Below are 17,374 nucleotides of genomic sequence, written 5' to 3' on the forward strand. Positions count from 1 at the left end.
ATGCCTTTATCAATACCCTCTCCTCTTAACATCTTTGTTCAGCCCTGAAAGAGCTTTTTTTGAGAATCAAAAGGTGTTTCTGGAAATAAATCCACTAGCCACAGAAGTGCCTCTTAATAAGGTCAGATGACACAAGCTGGCTCCTCACCGCACCGAGACTTCTGAGCCTGGTGGCGCATCCTTGCACCCTCCTTTCCCAGGGCGCTTTACATGAGCTCCGTGGTCCAGGGAGGTCAAAAGGGCAGCAGGGCGTGATAGAAAGCTAACCTCTGAACAGAATTCACGGTGCCTTGTAGTCAGGCTTTTCCCTGCTCAGTATGTGTTTTTTGTTTGTTTGTTTTTTAACTGGGACGGTAAAACTTATAAATTGCCCTATCATGGCCTCAAAACATAGGCATGGAAGTGCACCTGAGCTAGTCCTGGAAGCAGATGGGTGGCGGCAGCCAGCAAAGTGCTAAAGAAAAAAATGATAAAAATGCTGTGGAGCGTCAAGGACAGAAACGTGGCTGGCTGTGTTGACAAACATAGCGTTTGGGGGTTTTGTGTATTTATTAACTTTTGGTAATGGATTCTGACTCTCAAGGAAGTATATTGTATGAATGTGAGTCCAGTAGGAAAGGAAGAAATATAGCCAACCAGCCTTGGAAGAGCTTCATGAATTTAATCTATTTCCAGTGTAATGTTTAACACACATTTATATATTGCTTGCTGTATGCAAATATTAACTCGTTTCATCCTCACAATAACTCTGCGAGATGGATACTGCTTTCATCCCTATTGTACCGACACAAGGCAAGTAGCTTGCGCCAGGTCACAGCCTGTAAGAAGATAGATTGGGTTCCATGCCATTAACCACTATGTGATGCAGCTACAGAAGACACCGCATGTAATCTATTACTAGGAGAAGGTAAATAATAATAATAATAGGAGGAGGAGGTCATTATCTGAGCACTGACAATGTGCCAAGCACAGAAATCCTATGAGGGACGTACTTCTAAATTCCTATTTTCAGTTGGACCAACTAAGGGTCAGAGAGGTAAGCAACTTGTTTGAGGTCACAGGGATGTTAGCGTGAGAGCTGGATCTGGACCTCACACTGGGGAGACAGAAAGAGATGGCGGTGAGTAGGGCTGGTAGCTTTCCCAGCTCTGGTCTGCAGGAGGGACACGGATGATGGTAAAGAAAGGCTCCTGGCCCTGGCCGGTTGGCTCAGTGGTAGAGCGTCGGCCTGGCGTGTGGGGGACCCGGGTTCGATTCCCGGCCAGGGCACATAGGAGAGGCGCCCATTTGCTTCTCCACCCCCTCCCCCTCCTTCCTCTCTGTCTCTTCCTCTCTGTCTCTCTCTTCCCCTCCCACAGCCAAGGCTCCATTGGAGCAAAGATGGCCCGGGTGCTGGGGATGGCTCCTTGGCCTCTGCCCCAGGCGCTAGAGTGGCTCTGGTCTCGGCAGAGCGACGCCCCGGAGGGGCAGAGCATCACCCCCTGGTGGGCAGAGCCTCGCCCCTGGTGGGCGTGCCGGGTGGATCCCGGTCGGGCGCATGCGGGAGTCTGTCTGACTGTCTCTCCCTGTTTCCAGCTTCAGAAAAATACAAAAAAAAAAAAAAAAAAAAGAAAAAAGAAAAGAAAAAAAGAAAGGCTCTTGCCCCTGTGGCGACTGGCTTCACTTAAGGCACCCTGAATTAGTCCTAAAAATAGTCCTGAATGTGACCAAGGAAAAGTTTTCTTTTTTTTCCCCTCCACGATTTACTTATCACACTAAAAATGTGCTACTTTAATCTTTCTGTGAAAAGGAGCAGGGCTCAGTCAGGGCAAATGACCCATCTGGCAGAGGCGTGAGGATTAGCTCTTTGATGGGGATTTGTCTATCATGGCACACAATTCTTTTCCAGACCGAATTTACATTCTCGTCTTTGCAAGTAATTTCTGGCATTTTTTTATTCTCCAGCCCGTGGCACTAAGAACTTTTAGGAAAAAAAAAAATACTTCTCTGACAACTTGTTATGTCAGGGTGAGGACAAAAGAAATGCCAAATAGAAGATGTGACATTGTTTTGTCGGTTTTGCAAAAAATATGCAGGTGAGTTTAAAGAAAGAAAAAGAACTTGAGACAAGCAAATCACAGCTTTTAAACCCGAGAAACACAGAGAATTCTCTACAAGTTCAGCCTAGGAAAACAGATGGTCAATAAAGCTATTAAAGTCATCACACAGCTGGGATGAGAAAGTGGACACCATGTGTACCAGTTAGCATGGCCACCAGCCTCATTCTATTGAGCCAAATACCAGTTAGGCAGGATCTGACTCAAATGTTTGGATGTCACTGGGATTAGATGTTTGAGAATCCATTTATCAGCATTCAATCCCCACTCTTCATGTAATGATCCCAGAGCATGTTGGAATGCTACTGGTCCAATGACTTAAAGCCTTCTAAGTCACTTCATCCATGCACAACACTAAGAAGCTGTTTCCTTGGCTCATGTCTGTTCTTGGTGCTGTGACCCTTATGTGAATTCTGCTAGAACAGCTTAGGGAAAACAAGTGCAGATGGCCTTAATATCCCATGACTCACCAAAATCTATTTGCCTGCTTTCAGAAATTGTCTATTAAATGTTCCCTTTTCAATAATCTTTGCTTGGGCGCAAACTTTCCTATTACATTTGCCAGCTAACTGTGTTTTTGTACAGTACACAAACTTGGCAGGTTTCTTTATCTATTTTACCAATATCTTTCCCAATCCTGGAGTCAGTATATTCTGTATGATGTTCTCAGGCATTTTTACTTTAGGTTGAAAAGCATCAGACATCCTCATTCCTTCATGATTGCTAAACCTGTTTTATCACCATAACTGTATGCCAGTACAAGCCCAAGATACTGTGTGACAATGGCCACCAAATGGCTACGTGCTCTTCTCAAAAGACATTGCAGATTGACCCCATTACCTGGGTGTCATGGATTTGTGTGTCCCTGCAGTTCTCTCTGTATTAAGTTGAACTGGTCAATGTGGTTTTGTGTGAAAGTTCTTATAATCATATGACCTAACTTTGATTTAGCACTTTCCCCTTTTACAAATATTCTCATATCTGCAATGTAGGTACTCCTCACTGCTCTGCTTAGTAGGTAAGACGGTGTTTTAGTACTTAATGTGACAGAGAAATGTTGATCTGGTAAGATTACACAATCCTTTTACATTGACGTGGCTACATAAAAACAGAATCCAGATTAGAACCATCCATGAGCTTGGAGTCTTTCCACCAGATTTGTGAAGGACTGATTTCTTATTCAGAATTAGAGGGCATAAGGAAGCAGCTCGCTGCATTGTATTATTGCTCTGGCACATTGCTCTATCAGAAGTGAGCCTTCACAGTGGTTCCTGACCGTAACGTAAAGGAGGCAAAAATGTTCTAGATCCTTAACTAGAGTGTGATGTTTTGTGGTCAAGCTGGAGACTGGCTTTCCAAGGTCAAGGAGCACGACCTTCTCTTCATTTACACCTTTCCCAGTGTCATGCAGGTCCAGGATATGTGCTCATTAATGCTTTCTAGTAAATATTTAGATCATACTCTTGCTTAGTGCCTTAAATGACACCTGACTCAAATCTGTCCTTCATCCATCCTTCTACTCTGCAGCATTCCTGAAGTACAGCTCAGATGTCACTTTCCTCTTCAAAAGCCTCATGACATTCTTCCTCACAGTGGAGGTTCTGTATGCTGACAACCCCCTGCAGAGAAGAATGGCACCTTTCCATTGTCTAGTTCAAAGGTGGACACAAGTGGTAAGGCTCAAAACATATTCATTGAATCAATGAATGCGTGTGCTAAGATTAGCATCAAGGTCTTCATGTCCTCTGAGCCTTACTTCTCATTTCCTTCCTTCTCAATCTGATCAAGTTACTTGACCAAAGACTCGGTTTCTTCATTGTAAAATGGAGGTAATAATACAGACTCAAATATTTGTTTTGAGGTTTATACAAGATAATTAGCTGTTACAGAGCTTGAAGTGATTCTTGACACTCCCTAGAACCTGAATAAATAAAACATCCCTTTTCCTCCGTGCACATAAAGGACACTAAATAGATAACTTGCTGAAGGAACAAATGGAAGTGCTTGCTCATAGTCTATCTTGTAGTATAGTTATTTGTATGACCATCACCTGTCTGTGTAGTCTCCTAGAGAATGCAGTCTTTTATCTTGATTTTGTTCCACTTTTTTGTAGTTCCTAAGTTTGGTTGCCAATACATGTTTGTTGATTAAACTATCCATGCAACTGCATTAGGTGTGTATTAGAATAAAGAAAAAAGTTCAGTGAGCATCAGGTACCTTTGAGAATCTTTCCTTTGACATGCTCGGGATTCCTGGAAAAGTCACTTTGACCCGGATTTCTAGAATTTGCCACCAGACTGAAATCTAGTCATGCATACTGCTACCTGGCTTTATTGGCTGCCTTCCCTTCCTCATTCTCACTTCCTAAATTGCCCTACCTGGGCTCATCTCTCAAATGAACTCCTCGTGTTTGAGTTTCTCTTCCATGGTAGGCTTCTGGGGGAACCCAAACATAGATCCATGACAACACTAATTAGAAGCACGTTTGACTCACGTTCTATGTGTTAATGGCGAGAGCTAGGTGAGAAAAGAAATTTTGTTGATCATCCTCAGTCAAGGCTTCCTCTTCAAACAATACTATTTTTACTGTGTAGATAAGTTTACATGGGCAACTGGAGAGTCTAGTGGTTCAGAATGAAGACAGAGCTCCTAGAATCTCTATAATGAATTAATGAAATGATTTGGCATTCTCAGCTTCCTGACATAATTTCACCCATTGCCATGACACAGTCTGGATTTCCTGTTAGGTGCTAAGGTGGACAGTCCACACGTCCCTCATTTGGTTTCCCAGTGGGCATTGTTCGTTTTCTATGAACTTGGCTGTCTCTGCATTTCATCTGTTCCTTACCAGTTATTTGGTGTAAAATCAACTGCTCACAAAATTGGACTCTGTATTGCTGATATCAGGGACTCAAATGCCTTGGGGCTTTGTGACTTTTCTCCAACACAGTAGAACCTGCCAAGCTGGTCCCACCTAACTAACTAAGTCTTGCTAAGAAGGGAGAAGGTGTAATAATCAGAGAATATTAATGCTATATTCTTATGAAAGGTTACATCTAAGAGAGCCATTATATGTTTTATCCCAATAGCTCTCACACAAAATGGTAAGGCATCTCAGGAATGTATACTCTGCTGAGATAAAAAGGTTTTTATAAAACTCAGCAGATTGGGGTGGATTAGGCTACCAAGTTTACTTCTCCACCTCTTTGACTGGCACTTGACTTTGCCTTTTACTATTGATATTTCTCCGGACTGGTTGTTTTATGAACAAGGCCACTTCAGCTGTGAATGGACATGGTTGTGACTCTGAGGTCACTGAAGAAAGTCTAGAGAAGAAAAACACCTGGCACTCCTGGGCCAGGCATTTGCCTCTCCTCAGACCAAGTTCTGCTTCCTGGGGAAGAAGGAAATGCAACCAAGGAAACAGAAGTGAAGGAAGTTACCAAATCAACTAATGACTGGTTGGCTTGTAATGACTATCTTGAAAAATATGTTTCTTTTTTTATTTTAGCCAATCTCTCACCCTATGAACCTAGGAAACACAGACTTAAGAGTAGCTTATAATATACTCACAAATGATAATATCATTCTCCTGTGACCTTCCACAGAGCTGCAAAGTCAATAAGTAGATTTTAAATGGGATATTGATCAATAAAATACTAGAGTGGCTCTTCAGCAGATCTCCTCACGCAGTAACTTAATTAAGGCATGAAAAGAATTGCCTACATCATGTAGTTTTTCATCTGTCTTTGTCTATTAGGAAGGAAATCTATCTCATTTTAGTTGACTTGGTTCATTCATTTCAGCTCTTTTATTTCTTGCAGGGAATCTATATGTAAAAATATTTAAGTGGATGTCACTTTAATTGTGAGGTAGACCTTTTCAACCAGTCAATATTTCCTCCAGATGATTGGTTTTTAAATTGCACGTCCTGACTCTCAGAGGGCGGGGATAGGAGGGGGTTGGCGAAGTGCCTGCGGAGAATGTGGTGGGGGGAGGAAGGCAGAGCAGGACCTCCATCAACAACCACACTCCAGGCTCCCCGTATGTAACCAACACAGGGTGGGGCAAAAGGCACTGTCAACAGTGCTAAGTACTCGGAACAGAGTCTATTCATGTTTTATTATGTATTAATTATTGCATTATTTTCTCATAAAATAACTGTAAACCTATTTGTGCCCCACCCCGTATAGCACTTTTAGAGGATTTTTCCTTTTTGCGAGACTATGTTAGAGGAAACAAACAGAAATAAAAGAATACAATGTCAAGGACAAGTCTAAAAACCAGGGCTACTGATGCCAGGGCTAACTTATGAATAGCCAGCCTTGTGTCTCTTTTCTCAACAAATCTTTTTTTTATAGTGCTTTTACATATTTTATTTTTTCATTTTAATTTATTGTGTTTACATAGATTCTAGTGTTGCCTCGAATGCATCCCCCCTCCCCTACATTCCCCTCAACATCTCCTTTGCCCCCCTCCCCATAGCACCCTCCCCCCTTCCCTTCAGGTTTATCCCATCCTATCATCCCCTTTCCCTCTGCCCTCTTTTCCTCTGGTCCCTTTGATCTCTCCTCTGTCTCAATTCCGTTCCTCAGTTCACATTGTTCATGGGATTACTCGAATGAGTGAGGTCATATGATATTTTTCTTTCTCTGCCTGGCTTATTTCACTTAACATAATAGATTCCAGGTTCATCCATGTTGTCACAAAAGGTAAGATTTCCTTCTTTTTCATGGACCCATAGTATTCCATTGTGTATATGTACCACTGCTTTTTAATCCACTCGTCCACTGACGGACACTTGGGCTGTTTCCAGATCTTGGCTATTGTGAACAATGCTGCCATAAACATGGGGGTGCATTTCTCCTTTTGAAACAGTGCTATGGTGTTCTTGGGGTATATTCCTAAAAGTGGGATGGCAGGGTCAAAAGGCAGTTCGATTTTTAATTTTTTGAGGAATCTTCATACTGTTTTCCATAGTGGATGCACCAGTCTGCATTCCCACCAGCAGGGCAGGAGGGTTCCCTTTTCTCCACATCCTCGTCAGCACTTATTCTGTGTTGTTTTGTTGATGAGCACCATTCTGACAGGTATAAGGTGATATCTCATTGTGGTTTTAATTTGCATTTCCCTAATGATTAGTGATGTTGAGCATTTTTTCATATGCCTATTTGGCCATCTGTATGTCCTCTTTGGAGAAGTGTCTATTCATTTCTTTTGCCCATATTTTGATTGGATTGTTTACCTTCTTGGTGTTGAGTTTTACAAGTTCTTTATAAATTTTGGTTATAAACCCCTTATCAGACGTATTGTTGAATATGTTCTCCCATTGTGTAGTTTGTTTTTTTATTTTGTTCTTATTGTCTTTACTTGTGCAAAAGCTTTTTAGTTTGATATAGTCCCATTTGTTTATCCTGTCTTTTATTTCACTTGCCTGTGGAGATAAATCAGCAAATATATTGCTGTGAGAGATGTTGGAGAGCTTACTGCCTATGTTTTCTTCTAAGATGCTTATTGTTTCACAGCTTACATTTAAGTCTTTTATCTGTTTTGAGTTTATTTTTGTGAATGCTGTAAGTTGGTGGTCTAGTTTCATTTTTTTGCAAGTACCTGTCCAATTTTCCCAACACCATTTGTTGAAGAGGCTGTCTTTACTCCACTAAGTGCTTTTAGCTCCTTTGTCAAATATCAGTTTTCCATAAAGGTGTGGGTTTATTTCTGGGTTCTCTGTTCTGTTCCATTGATCTATATGCCTGTTCTTATGCCAGTAACAAGCTGTTTTGAGTACAATGGCCTTGTAGTATAACTTGATATCAGTAAGTGTGATACCCCCCGCTTTATTTTTCTTTTTTAAGATTGCTGAGGCTATTCGTGTTCTTTTTTGGTTTTCCATATAAATTTTTGGAATATGTTCAACAAGTCTTGATGGAGGGACCCAAACAGATGTCTGGAGCAGTGGGGAGGACTATATGCTGGGACACAGAAAATACAGTCCTAGTCCCAATACTGTCACTTCTGTAGTTGCCTCTAATGTGACTTGAAAATTTGGACTAAATGACTAAGTCCCTTGTGATCTGGAGATGCCATGGTTTGAGGACATCGGCCAGAGCTTCAAGACTGCTAACAATGATGGCTGTGAGGTGACAGGTCGGAAGCGAGGAGCTCTGGGGACAGCCTCTTTGCATCTGTTCTTCTCTCAGTGCTCAGGCCTGACCCATCTTTCACTTTTGATTGTGTTATGGCCATTTCTATAAACACACTTGTCATAGTTTAGGTTCTACTAAAAGTAGATTTTGAGATATGATTTGGAGTCAAATCAATTTATTTAGGAGGTAACCCTCCACCAATAACTGTAGGGGAGTGGAGAAATGGGAAGGAAAGGGAAAAGCTAATAAGAGTTACAGTTGTAGGAAATGAAGGCTAACTCCCAGTACAGAACTCCAGGAGAAAAGGGAGAAAATGCTTCAAAATTGTCCCATACCAGGGGCAAGGAAGATGAGGTACTACTTCCTGAATGACAACCACTCCTGGACCATGGAGTCCTGGGCACTTGTAGAGTGTCTGTGGTTGGGCTGAGAGGATGTTGTGGAGACTTGCAGAGAATGCTGTTGACCGTGATGGAGTAATGAATGCCAGGAATTCTGAAAACAGCACCGATGTCTGCTAGTGTTGTGATCACCCCATTTTACAGGGGAGGAACCTGAGGCTCAAGCAGGTCAAGTTACCTGCCTGAGATTAGCTGGCTTCACCATCACACTATGGCAGCATTTTTCTTTAATTATGGATGTATAATAGACTTCCATAATTAGCATATTTTTATTTCTATCTAATAAAGAAAAATGGTGCTGAGAAAATAATGTTTTTTTAATCTACAAAGATAATTAAATAATAATGTAAACAGAAGGATTTCAGTGTAAATCTTACCATTTTGAATTATAATTCCTAGCCCTGGCTAGTTTGCTCAGTGGGTAGAGCATCAGCCTGATGTGTGGATGTCCCAGTTTCGATTCCTGGTCAGGCTCACAGGAGAAGCAACCGTCTGCTTCTCTCCCCTTCTTTCTCCTCCTTTTCTCCCTCTTCCCCTCCCTCAGCCAGTGACTTGACTGGTTTGAGCCTTGGCCCTGGGTGCTGAGAATAGCTCATTGGAGTGTCACCCTCAGGCACTAAAAATAGCTCAGTACCCAAGCATCAGCCCAAGATGGGGTTACCAGGTGGATCCTGGTTGGGGCAAATGCAAGAGTCTGTCTCACTATCTCCCCTCCTTGCACTTAAAAAATTATAATTCCTAATAAATTATATATATATATATATATATATATATATATATGGATGATTGACTTGGAAATAAACATTTGTGCTCAGATGCAACATGACATACTTTTTCAGGTTTCAACATCAAATGATTCTTACTCTTAGTTGCAGTAAGTTAAATAAGCCTGTCAGATATTCAGGAATGCCTCTGACCAATGTCCTGAATCTCTCTTCCAGAACCATTCAAGTTTGAAATATTCACTGACCTGGAGCCATAGCATTATTCAATATGTGGCATTAAATTGTAAAAAGAATAAAAAAGAAATAAACCAAACTCCTTTGAGAATAGTATTCTTTGCAACAAGATTCAAATCCTTTCTTTGTAAAACCAAAACATATGAAAATTTGGCCCCCTCTGTGTCAGAGGCAGCAAAAAATCCTCTGATCATTTATAACCAATAGATGTATCTCTGGAAACAGAAATTCCAGTGTGGAAATGTGGCCAACATGCTAATGGCAACAGATCCACGAAGCACTGAAGCCCATTATCTCTTCTGGACTCATTTCACACTTCTGTGAGGTATGGTTTTAGTCAGCTAACCCAGTGGTCCCCAACCTTTTTGGGCCACGGACCGGTTTAATGTCAGAAAATATTTTCATGGACCAGCCTTTAGGGTGGGATGGATAAATGTATCACGTGACCGAGACAAGTGTCAAGAGTGAGTCTTCAATGGATGTAACAGAGGGAATCTGGTCATTTTTTAAAAATAAAACATTGTTCAGACTTAAATATAAATAAAATGGAAATAATGTAAGTTATTTATTCTTTCTCTGCGGACTGGTACCAAATGGCCCATGGACCGGTACCAGTCCGCGGCCCGGGGATTGGGGACCACTGAGCTAACGTATGGTCATCTTTAGCATTTAGGCTTTGGGCCACACTGAAAAATTTTCATTTCATTTTATGCTACATTTTACATAAAAAATATAAATACACATAAAGACTGATTATTAGCACATGTCAAATTTGTGTATTATTTATTTGTTTAACAGCTACTTGAATATGTTTCTTGAAATCAGAGAGTAAATGTATATTTATGATACTATGTATATAATGCATGTACATCATTCCATCCATTTAATCAAGTATAGGCAACATGAAAGTCTTTCTCAGAGAAATAAGACTTTTTTATTTCAATTTACTAATGTTTGGGCAAATTTGAAGAACTAGTCAAAATTAAAGGAGAAAAAAATGATAATGTAATATTAAACTTTCCTATTTATTTTCTTATGTGTTTATTAATCAAAATATATTAACCAGTTGAATGAAAGTTTAAAACTCTGCTTTCTTAAAGAACATCTGGTGTTATGGCTTAGGTAAATCTTTGACTTCAAAGCTTTGGTTTCCTTCTTTGTAAAATGATAATATACCTTTTTAAAATCACCTAATAAAACAGAGCTGATTTCTTTGCCTTTTAGTCAACATACTGAAGTCAAATAATATTTCCTGAAAATATACTTTGTTGGATTTAAGAAGACACAAAAAGAGTTTCTGAAAAAAAATCTTAAACTGCAAAATCAAATTAAAAAAATCAATTTTCAATTTTGGAAAAAAAAAATTCAAACTCTTAGTTACTAAAGAATTAACTTCTAACCCAATGATTTGTTATTCCTACAAACATGGATTTCAAAATTGTTATCCTATTGATTATGAAATAATAGTCAACACAATAAAAAAATCTCTAATCTTTGTTTATAGAAACAGAGCCAAAGCAGCAAACAAAATGATCTGGTATGAAAGATCTCAAGTTCATTTTCTTATTGGAGCTTTTGAGTTGAGAAATGAATTCTGTGATCTTAAAAATGTTACATGGACCCTGACCTGGTGGTGGCGCAGTGGATAGAGCTTCGGACTGGGATGTGGAAGGACCCAGGTTCGAGACCCCGAGGTCGCCAGCTTGAGTGCGGGCTCATCTGGTTTGAGTGAGGCTCACCAGCTTGGACCCAAGGTCACTGGCTCCAGCAAGGGGTTGCTCAGTCTGCTGAAGGCCCGCGGTCAAGGCACATGTGAGAAAGCAATCAATGAACAACTAAGGTGTTGCAACGCGCAATGAAAAACTAATGATTGATGCTTCTCATCTCTCTGTGTTCCTGTCTGTCTATCCCTCTCTCTGACTCACTCTCTGTCTCTGTGAAAAATACATAAATAAAATTAAAAAAAATGTTACATGGAAGCTTCATGATGAATCATATTAAGTTTTAGATAAATAGTGTTGTTATTTTAAACATACCTGAATTTTGTGTGTCTGTTGTAATTATAGAATTCGTACCTGGTACAGCTACAAGATGACATTATATACTCTAGCAAATGCTGGGAGACATCATCTTAATTTTCATTAGATCAAAATTGGTTTTTCCAGGATTCTAGATTTTTCAATAACCAATCATGATTTTTTTTCCCTTTATATCCTCTACTTTTCCAAGTCATCAGAGTTGATCTATAGGGGCAGCACATGCTACCTGAAGCATGAGCCATCAGCCGTGTAGTGCAAAGGGTGGGGACATGGACAAAGTTTAGGTTCCGAAGTGTCTCATTGGTTTCACAAAAGCTTTTCGTTTCCCTAGTGTCATAAGCTAACCATTTTCACAAGTCTTGTTGGATTGGTTACAACACAGTTATTTACTTTTGGTAAAGTATAGATTTCAGACAGGATGATGGCAACAAAGACCAAGTGCTTGACCAAGAAAATAAACACTAAGAAATGTCACCTATAATTCCTAATCAATATAACACATAGGATAAAACTTACCAGCCATAACTTATAAATAAGATATTATTGTATAAAATATACTGCTCACAAAAATTAGGGGATATTTTATCGCTTCATATTCACTTTGGAATATCCCCTAATCTTTGTGAGCAGTATATAAGAGATATATAAAATATAATTTCTACTTAATAAATATCATACTTTCACTTTACATTTAGAAGACCAGTTCCAGAATAAATACAATGGATGGATGAAAAGATTTTTTAGTTTACTTTTATGAGAACCATTCTTATTAATGACTTTATTAACATACAATTTACTTCTTCTTAATAATTGGTTAATTGTACTTCATCTTCCTCCCTATTGAATATCTCGTTAATTTATAATGGCATAATTGATAACACACCAATTACTCAGTGAAGATATCTCAGTTCTGAGGAAGCTTCGTCTTAGTGGGAAACAGAGCTGAAGATCCCTTTCAGGGACAATGATGCTACATGTCACTGAAAATTCTTGGCAATTAAATCATCATGATCCTATTTTGGCAATTCATTTCTCCCAAATCAAAAACATAAATTTTTAAATAACTTTCATGCAACTAAGAGCTGTCTTTCCTTTTTTATTGATTTAAATTTACTGTGTTTACATAGATTGAAGTGTACCACTGAATACATCCCCCCCCTCGTGTTCCCTTCAACATCCCCCTTGTCCCCTCCCCCTAGTGCCCTCCCCACTTTCCTCCAGAATTTGCTTTTTCTGCTCTGTGTAACGCTGAGTTATGTATATATAATTTCACCAATCTCTTTCCCTTCTCTAACCTCATCCTCTCATCCCCTTTCCCTCTGTCCGCTTTCCCTCTGGTTCTTTTGATCCCACCTCTGCCTTTATTCTGTTCCTCAGTTCACATTATTCATTGGATTTCTCAAGTGATTAAGGTCATATGATATTTTTCACTTTCCACCTGGCTTATTTCCCAGTCCATCCATGTTGTCGCAAAAGGTAAGATTTCCTTCTTTTTCATGGCCCCATAGTATTCCATTGTGTATATGTACCACTGCTTTTTAATCCACTTGTCCACTGATGGACACTTGGGCTGTTTCCAGATCTTCGCTATTGTGAACAATGCTGCCATAAACATGGAGGGTGCATTTCTTCTTTTGAATCAGTGATTTAGTGTTATTAGGATATATTCCTAAAAGTGGGATGGCGGGGTCAAAAGGCAGTTCAATTTTTAATATTTTGAGGAATCTCCATACTGTTTTCCACAGTGGCTGCACCAGTCTGCATTCCCACCAGCAGTGCAGGAGGGTTCCCTTTTCTCCACATCCTTCCCAGCACTTATTCTGTGTTGTTTTGTTGATGAGCACCATTCTGACTGGTGTGAGGTGGTATCTCATTGTGGTTATAGTTTGCATTTCTCTAATGATTAGTGATGTTGAACATTTTTTCATCTGCCTATTGACCATATTTGGAGAAGTGTCTATTCATTTCTTTTGCCCATTTTTTGATTGGATTGTTTATCTTCCTGGTGTTGAGTTTTAAAAGTTCTTTATAAATTTTAGTGATTAATCCCTTATCAGACGTATTGTTGAATATGTTCTCCCATTGCATGGTTTGTCTTTTTATTTTGTTCATATTGTCTTTAGCTGTGCAAAACTTTTTAGTTTGATATAGTCTCATTTGTTCATCCTGACCTTTATTTCACTTGCCTGTGAAGATAAATCAGCAAATATACTGCTGCGAGAGATGTTGGGGAACTTACTGTCTATGTTTTCTTCTAAGATGGTTATGGTTTCACGACTTACATTTAAGTCTTTTATCCATTTTGAGTTTATTTTTGTGAATGGTGTAAGTTGGTGGTCTAGTTTCATTTTTTTGCAGGTAGCTGTCCAATTTTTCCAACTAAAGAGACTGAATGTCTTTACTACATTGTATGTTCTTTTTCTTTTAAAGATTTTTTTAAGGCTTTATTCAATTTTCAGAGATTAGAGAGAGAGAAACAGAGAAAGAAGGAGGAGGAGCAGGAAGCATCACCTCCCATATGTGCCTTGACCAGGCAAGCCCAGGGTTTTGATCTGGCGACCTTAGTGTTCCAGGTCAATGCTTTATCCTACTGTGCCTATAGGTCAGGCCCATTGTATTGTTCTTACCTCCTTTATCAAATATCAATTTTCCATAAAAGTGTGGGTTTATTTCTGGGTTCTCTGTTCTGTTCCATTGATCTATATGCCTGTTCTTATGCCTGTACCAAACTGTTTTGAGTACAATGGCCTTGTAGTATAACTTGATATCAGGAAGTGTGATACCACCCACTTTATTCTTCTTTTCCAAGATTGTTGAAGCTATTCATGTTCTTTTTTGGTTCCATATAAATTTTTGGAATATTTGTTCTATATCTTTGAAGTATGTCATTGGTATTTTGGTGGGAATTGCATTGAATTTATAGATTGCTTTGGGTAATACAGACATTTTAATGATGTTTATTCTCCCTATCCATGAACATGGATACTTTCAGGGACATTGATGCTACATGTCACTGAAAATTCTTGGCAATTAAATCATCATGATGTTATTTTGGCAATTCATTTCTCCCAAATCAAAAACATAAATTTTTAAATAACTTTCATGCAACTTAGAGCAGTCTTTCTTATATCAACTTCTAGACTCATTATTTTTTTTCTACAAATATGGATTATTTTAATAGAAAGTCAAATTTTTATATTTCTCAGGTAGAAAAATTTGTCAATAGTATAAACTAGAATAAGATAAGGGACCGATGTTTTCAGATTTAGGGATTTAGAAAAGTCTGTGGATCCCTTCTCAGAACATCTGAAAACAGACCCAAAAGGGCAACTTGTAAGATTGTAAATTTCCTGTTTGAGAAAGATGCATTCAGTCACTGAGTAAATTTAAAACAAAACAATTGGTTAGATATTTAAAAATATATATGTTACATGCACACACACACACACACACATATATAACACAACAAAAATCACACATCAAAGTAAAAAAAATCCCCTTTGCATTGAGCCACTAGTCCTTTAAGAGAGAAGGGATAGCAGGTAAACCAATGTGGGACATGACCTGGGAGTGACCCACTCACAGTTAGGAACCAGAGTTTCCCTACAGCGCAAAACAGAGTGGACTGACCTTTTTTTGCGAGGCTATTGTTGGGTTCATATTTCTCAATCAATATTTGAACTTGCTCTTGCTTTAAAGGTGGGTAAAGTATTTCATTTAGCCGGGGATCTCGCTGCTTCAGGTTGATAAAATCCATCATCTGATCAACGGTCAGGTACGGTTTGCTTTTGGCACCACTAGACACAATTAAAAATCATAGATTAGAACAGGGGTAGTCGACCTTTTCATACCTACCGCCCACCTTTGTATCTCTGTTAGTAGTAAAATTTTCTAACCACCCACCGGTTCCACAGTAATGGTCATTTATAAAGTAGGGAAGTAACTTTACTTTATAAAATTTATAAAGCAGAGTTACAGTAAGTTAAAGCATATGATAATAATTACTTACCAAGTACTTTATGTCGGATTCTTGCTAAGTTTGGCAGAATAAATCTTTACAAAACAACTTACTATAGTTAAATCTATCTTTTTATTTATACTTTGATTGCTCCGCTACTACCCACCATGAAAGCTGGAATGCCCACTAGTGGGCGATAGGAACCAGGTTCACTACCACTGGATTAGAATATCCTTTCCCCAAGTCTCATTCACACATGTGCTTTTAGCTACAGAGAAGTCAAATCCTGCCATATCTGGGAAGAGCATGCTATACTGAAGTCCCTATCTTTCCCTAGAAACACTGTGCTGCTCCCCCACAATGGGTGCATCTCTATGGGCTACAAGTATCTTTTGCAAATACTGCCCATGAATAATACCAAGTAATGAGAAAATCCACAGCAGGAAAACAGTGTATCTTCTGTGTAGAGATGCACCACTCTAAACTGAACACAGAGGAGTGGGTTGTTTTTGGATTATAACACTAAACTTCTGGATTAGTCATCAAATTCCCATATCCTGATTAATCATTTAAAGATGTATTTATTATTCATCACTAAAAAAGTAAACAATCTGTTTAAGCACATTTTTCTTTTCATTAAAGTTACATTTTAACCAAAGTCTATAATTCTTCAACATACTGTGATTCATACTTCACATTTTAATCTTGTTGACAGCCCAAGGTCAAATTCAGTGGTACAAATATCACACATGTTCAATAAATAGTTGATGGCAAATGAATACATGAACATCGGCAAGTGAATACATCTGATCTCATTCTCCACAGCACTGTTTGCCTGTCTTCCATATGAAAAAGTCCTTATTGTATTTATCAATTTTGGATTGATTTTCTGTCATCATGTATATTTCAGTATACTAAAAAAGTAAATAGCTAATTCCCCACATTTGCCTTGGTGTTTTGGGTTTTTTTTTCATTCTTTTTTTAAAAAAAATTAAAGCCTATATAATTCTAACACAAAAGCAAATAATTTTCAGCTGGGAGGGGTATTAATAATCCAAATTTCTCATTCACTAATGTGATTCAGAGAGGTACAGTGGCTAGTTCTCAGTTCCTTCTGCAACATGAGTCCGTCTCCACTAAGCTGCCTCTGTTCAAACCATAATCTTCAAACCACACAGAGCCCCCTGAGGATACTAAAACAGCTAGCTACACCCAACAACAAATCATAGCAAAGTTCCACTCATTAAAAGCAGTGGTTGAGCCTCAGGGGTTGGGATGCGTGACTGTCTCCAACAATTACACAGAAGCACTGCTCTTAGGCATCCTGCACAAGATGTTCTTCCCCCCGCCCCCTCCATGACTCAGAATCCTGCCCTAGCCAGCCTGAGGACCTCTGAAGCCGGGGAGGGGAAAAGTGGGTTCAAATGTGTTCTCTCACAATTCAGAAAAGATGTTATCAATTTCAGGTCGAGGGCAAAGGTTGTTCAGGAAAACTCTGTATACTTCTGGAGTGAAATCTTCTTGAGGTATTGAATCATTCTGGGAAGTAAAAAAACAGGGTCAGTTAATGGTCTTTTTCTTTCCCCATCGTCCTTCCTCCCTGTTTTCTTCCATTCCTTCCCTCCCTCCTTCCTTCCTTCCTCTTTTCTTCTAGTAGGTCAGGGTAAACATTCAGAAGACATTTATGAGGCCAGCAGTGGGGTTCATTTGAACACTGGTTTTGAGGTATCAAAAGCCTTATTTTAGGTTGCTTTTGCATTAAAACTTAAGCATAG

At 39.1% G+C, this 17,374-nt stretch overlaps 1 protein-coding gene across 2 annotated transcripts in view; it reads right to left on the bottom strand.

Moving 5' to 3' along the window:
- PLCB1 (phospholipase C beta 1) overlaps positions 1 to 17,374 on the bottom strand; it is a 688,569-nt gene that overhangs the window by 189,825 nt on the left and 481,370 nt on the right. For both annotated transcript variants that reach the window (XM_066234441.1, XM_066234442.1), the window contains exons 8-9: positions 17,038 to 17,138; positions 15,272 to 15,438 (exon numbers count right to left, since the gene is read on the bottom strand). In XM_066234441.1, coding sequence (XP_066090538.1) covers positions 15,272 to 15,438; positions 17,038 to 17,138 — 268 coding nt within the window. The remainder of the gene's footprint in view (positions 1 to 15,271; positions 15,439 to 17,037; positions 17,139 to 17,374) is intronic.

The sequence above is a fragment of the Saccopteryx bilineata genome, chromosome 6 (genome assembly GCF_036850765.1).
Source record: "Saccopteryx bilineata isolate mSacBil1 chromosome 6, mSacBil1_pri_phased_curated, whole genome shotgun sequence".
NCBI classification, from domain to species: Eukaryota; Metazoa; Chordata; class Mammalia; order Chiroptera; family Emballonuridae; genus Saccopteryx; species Saccopteryx bilineata.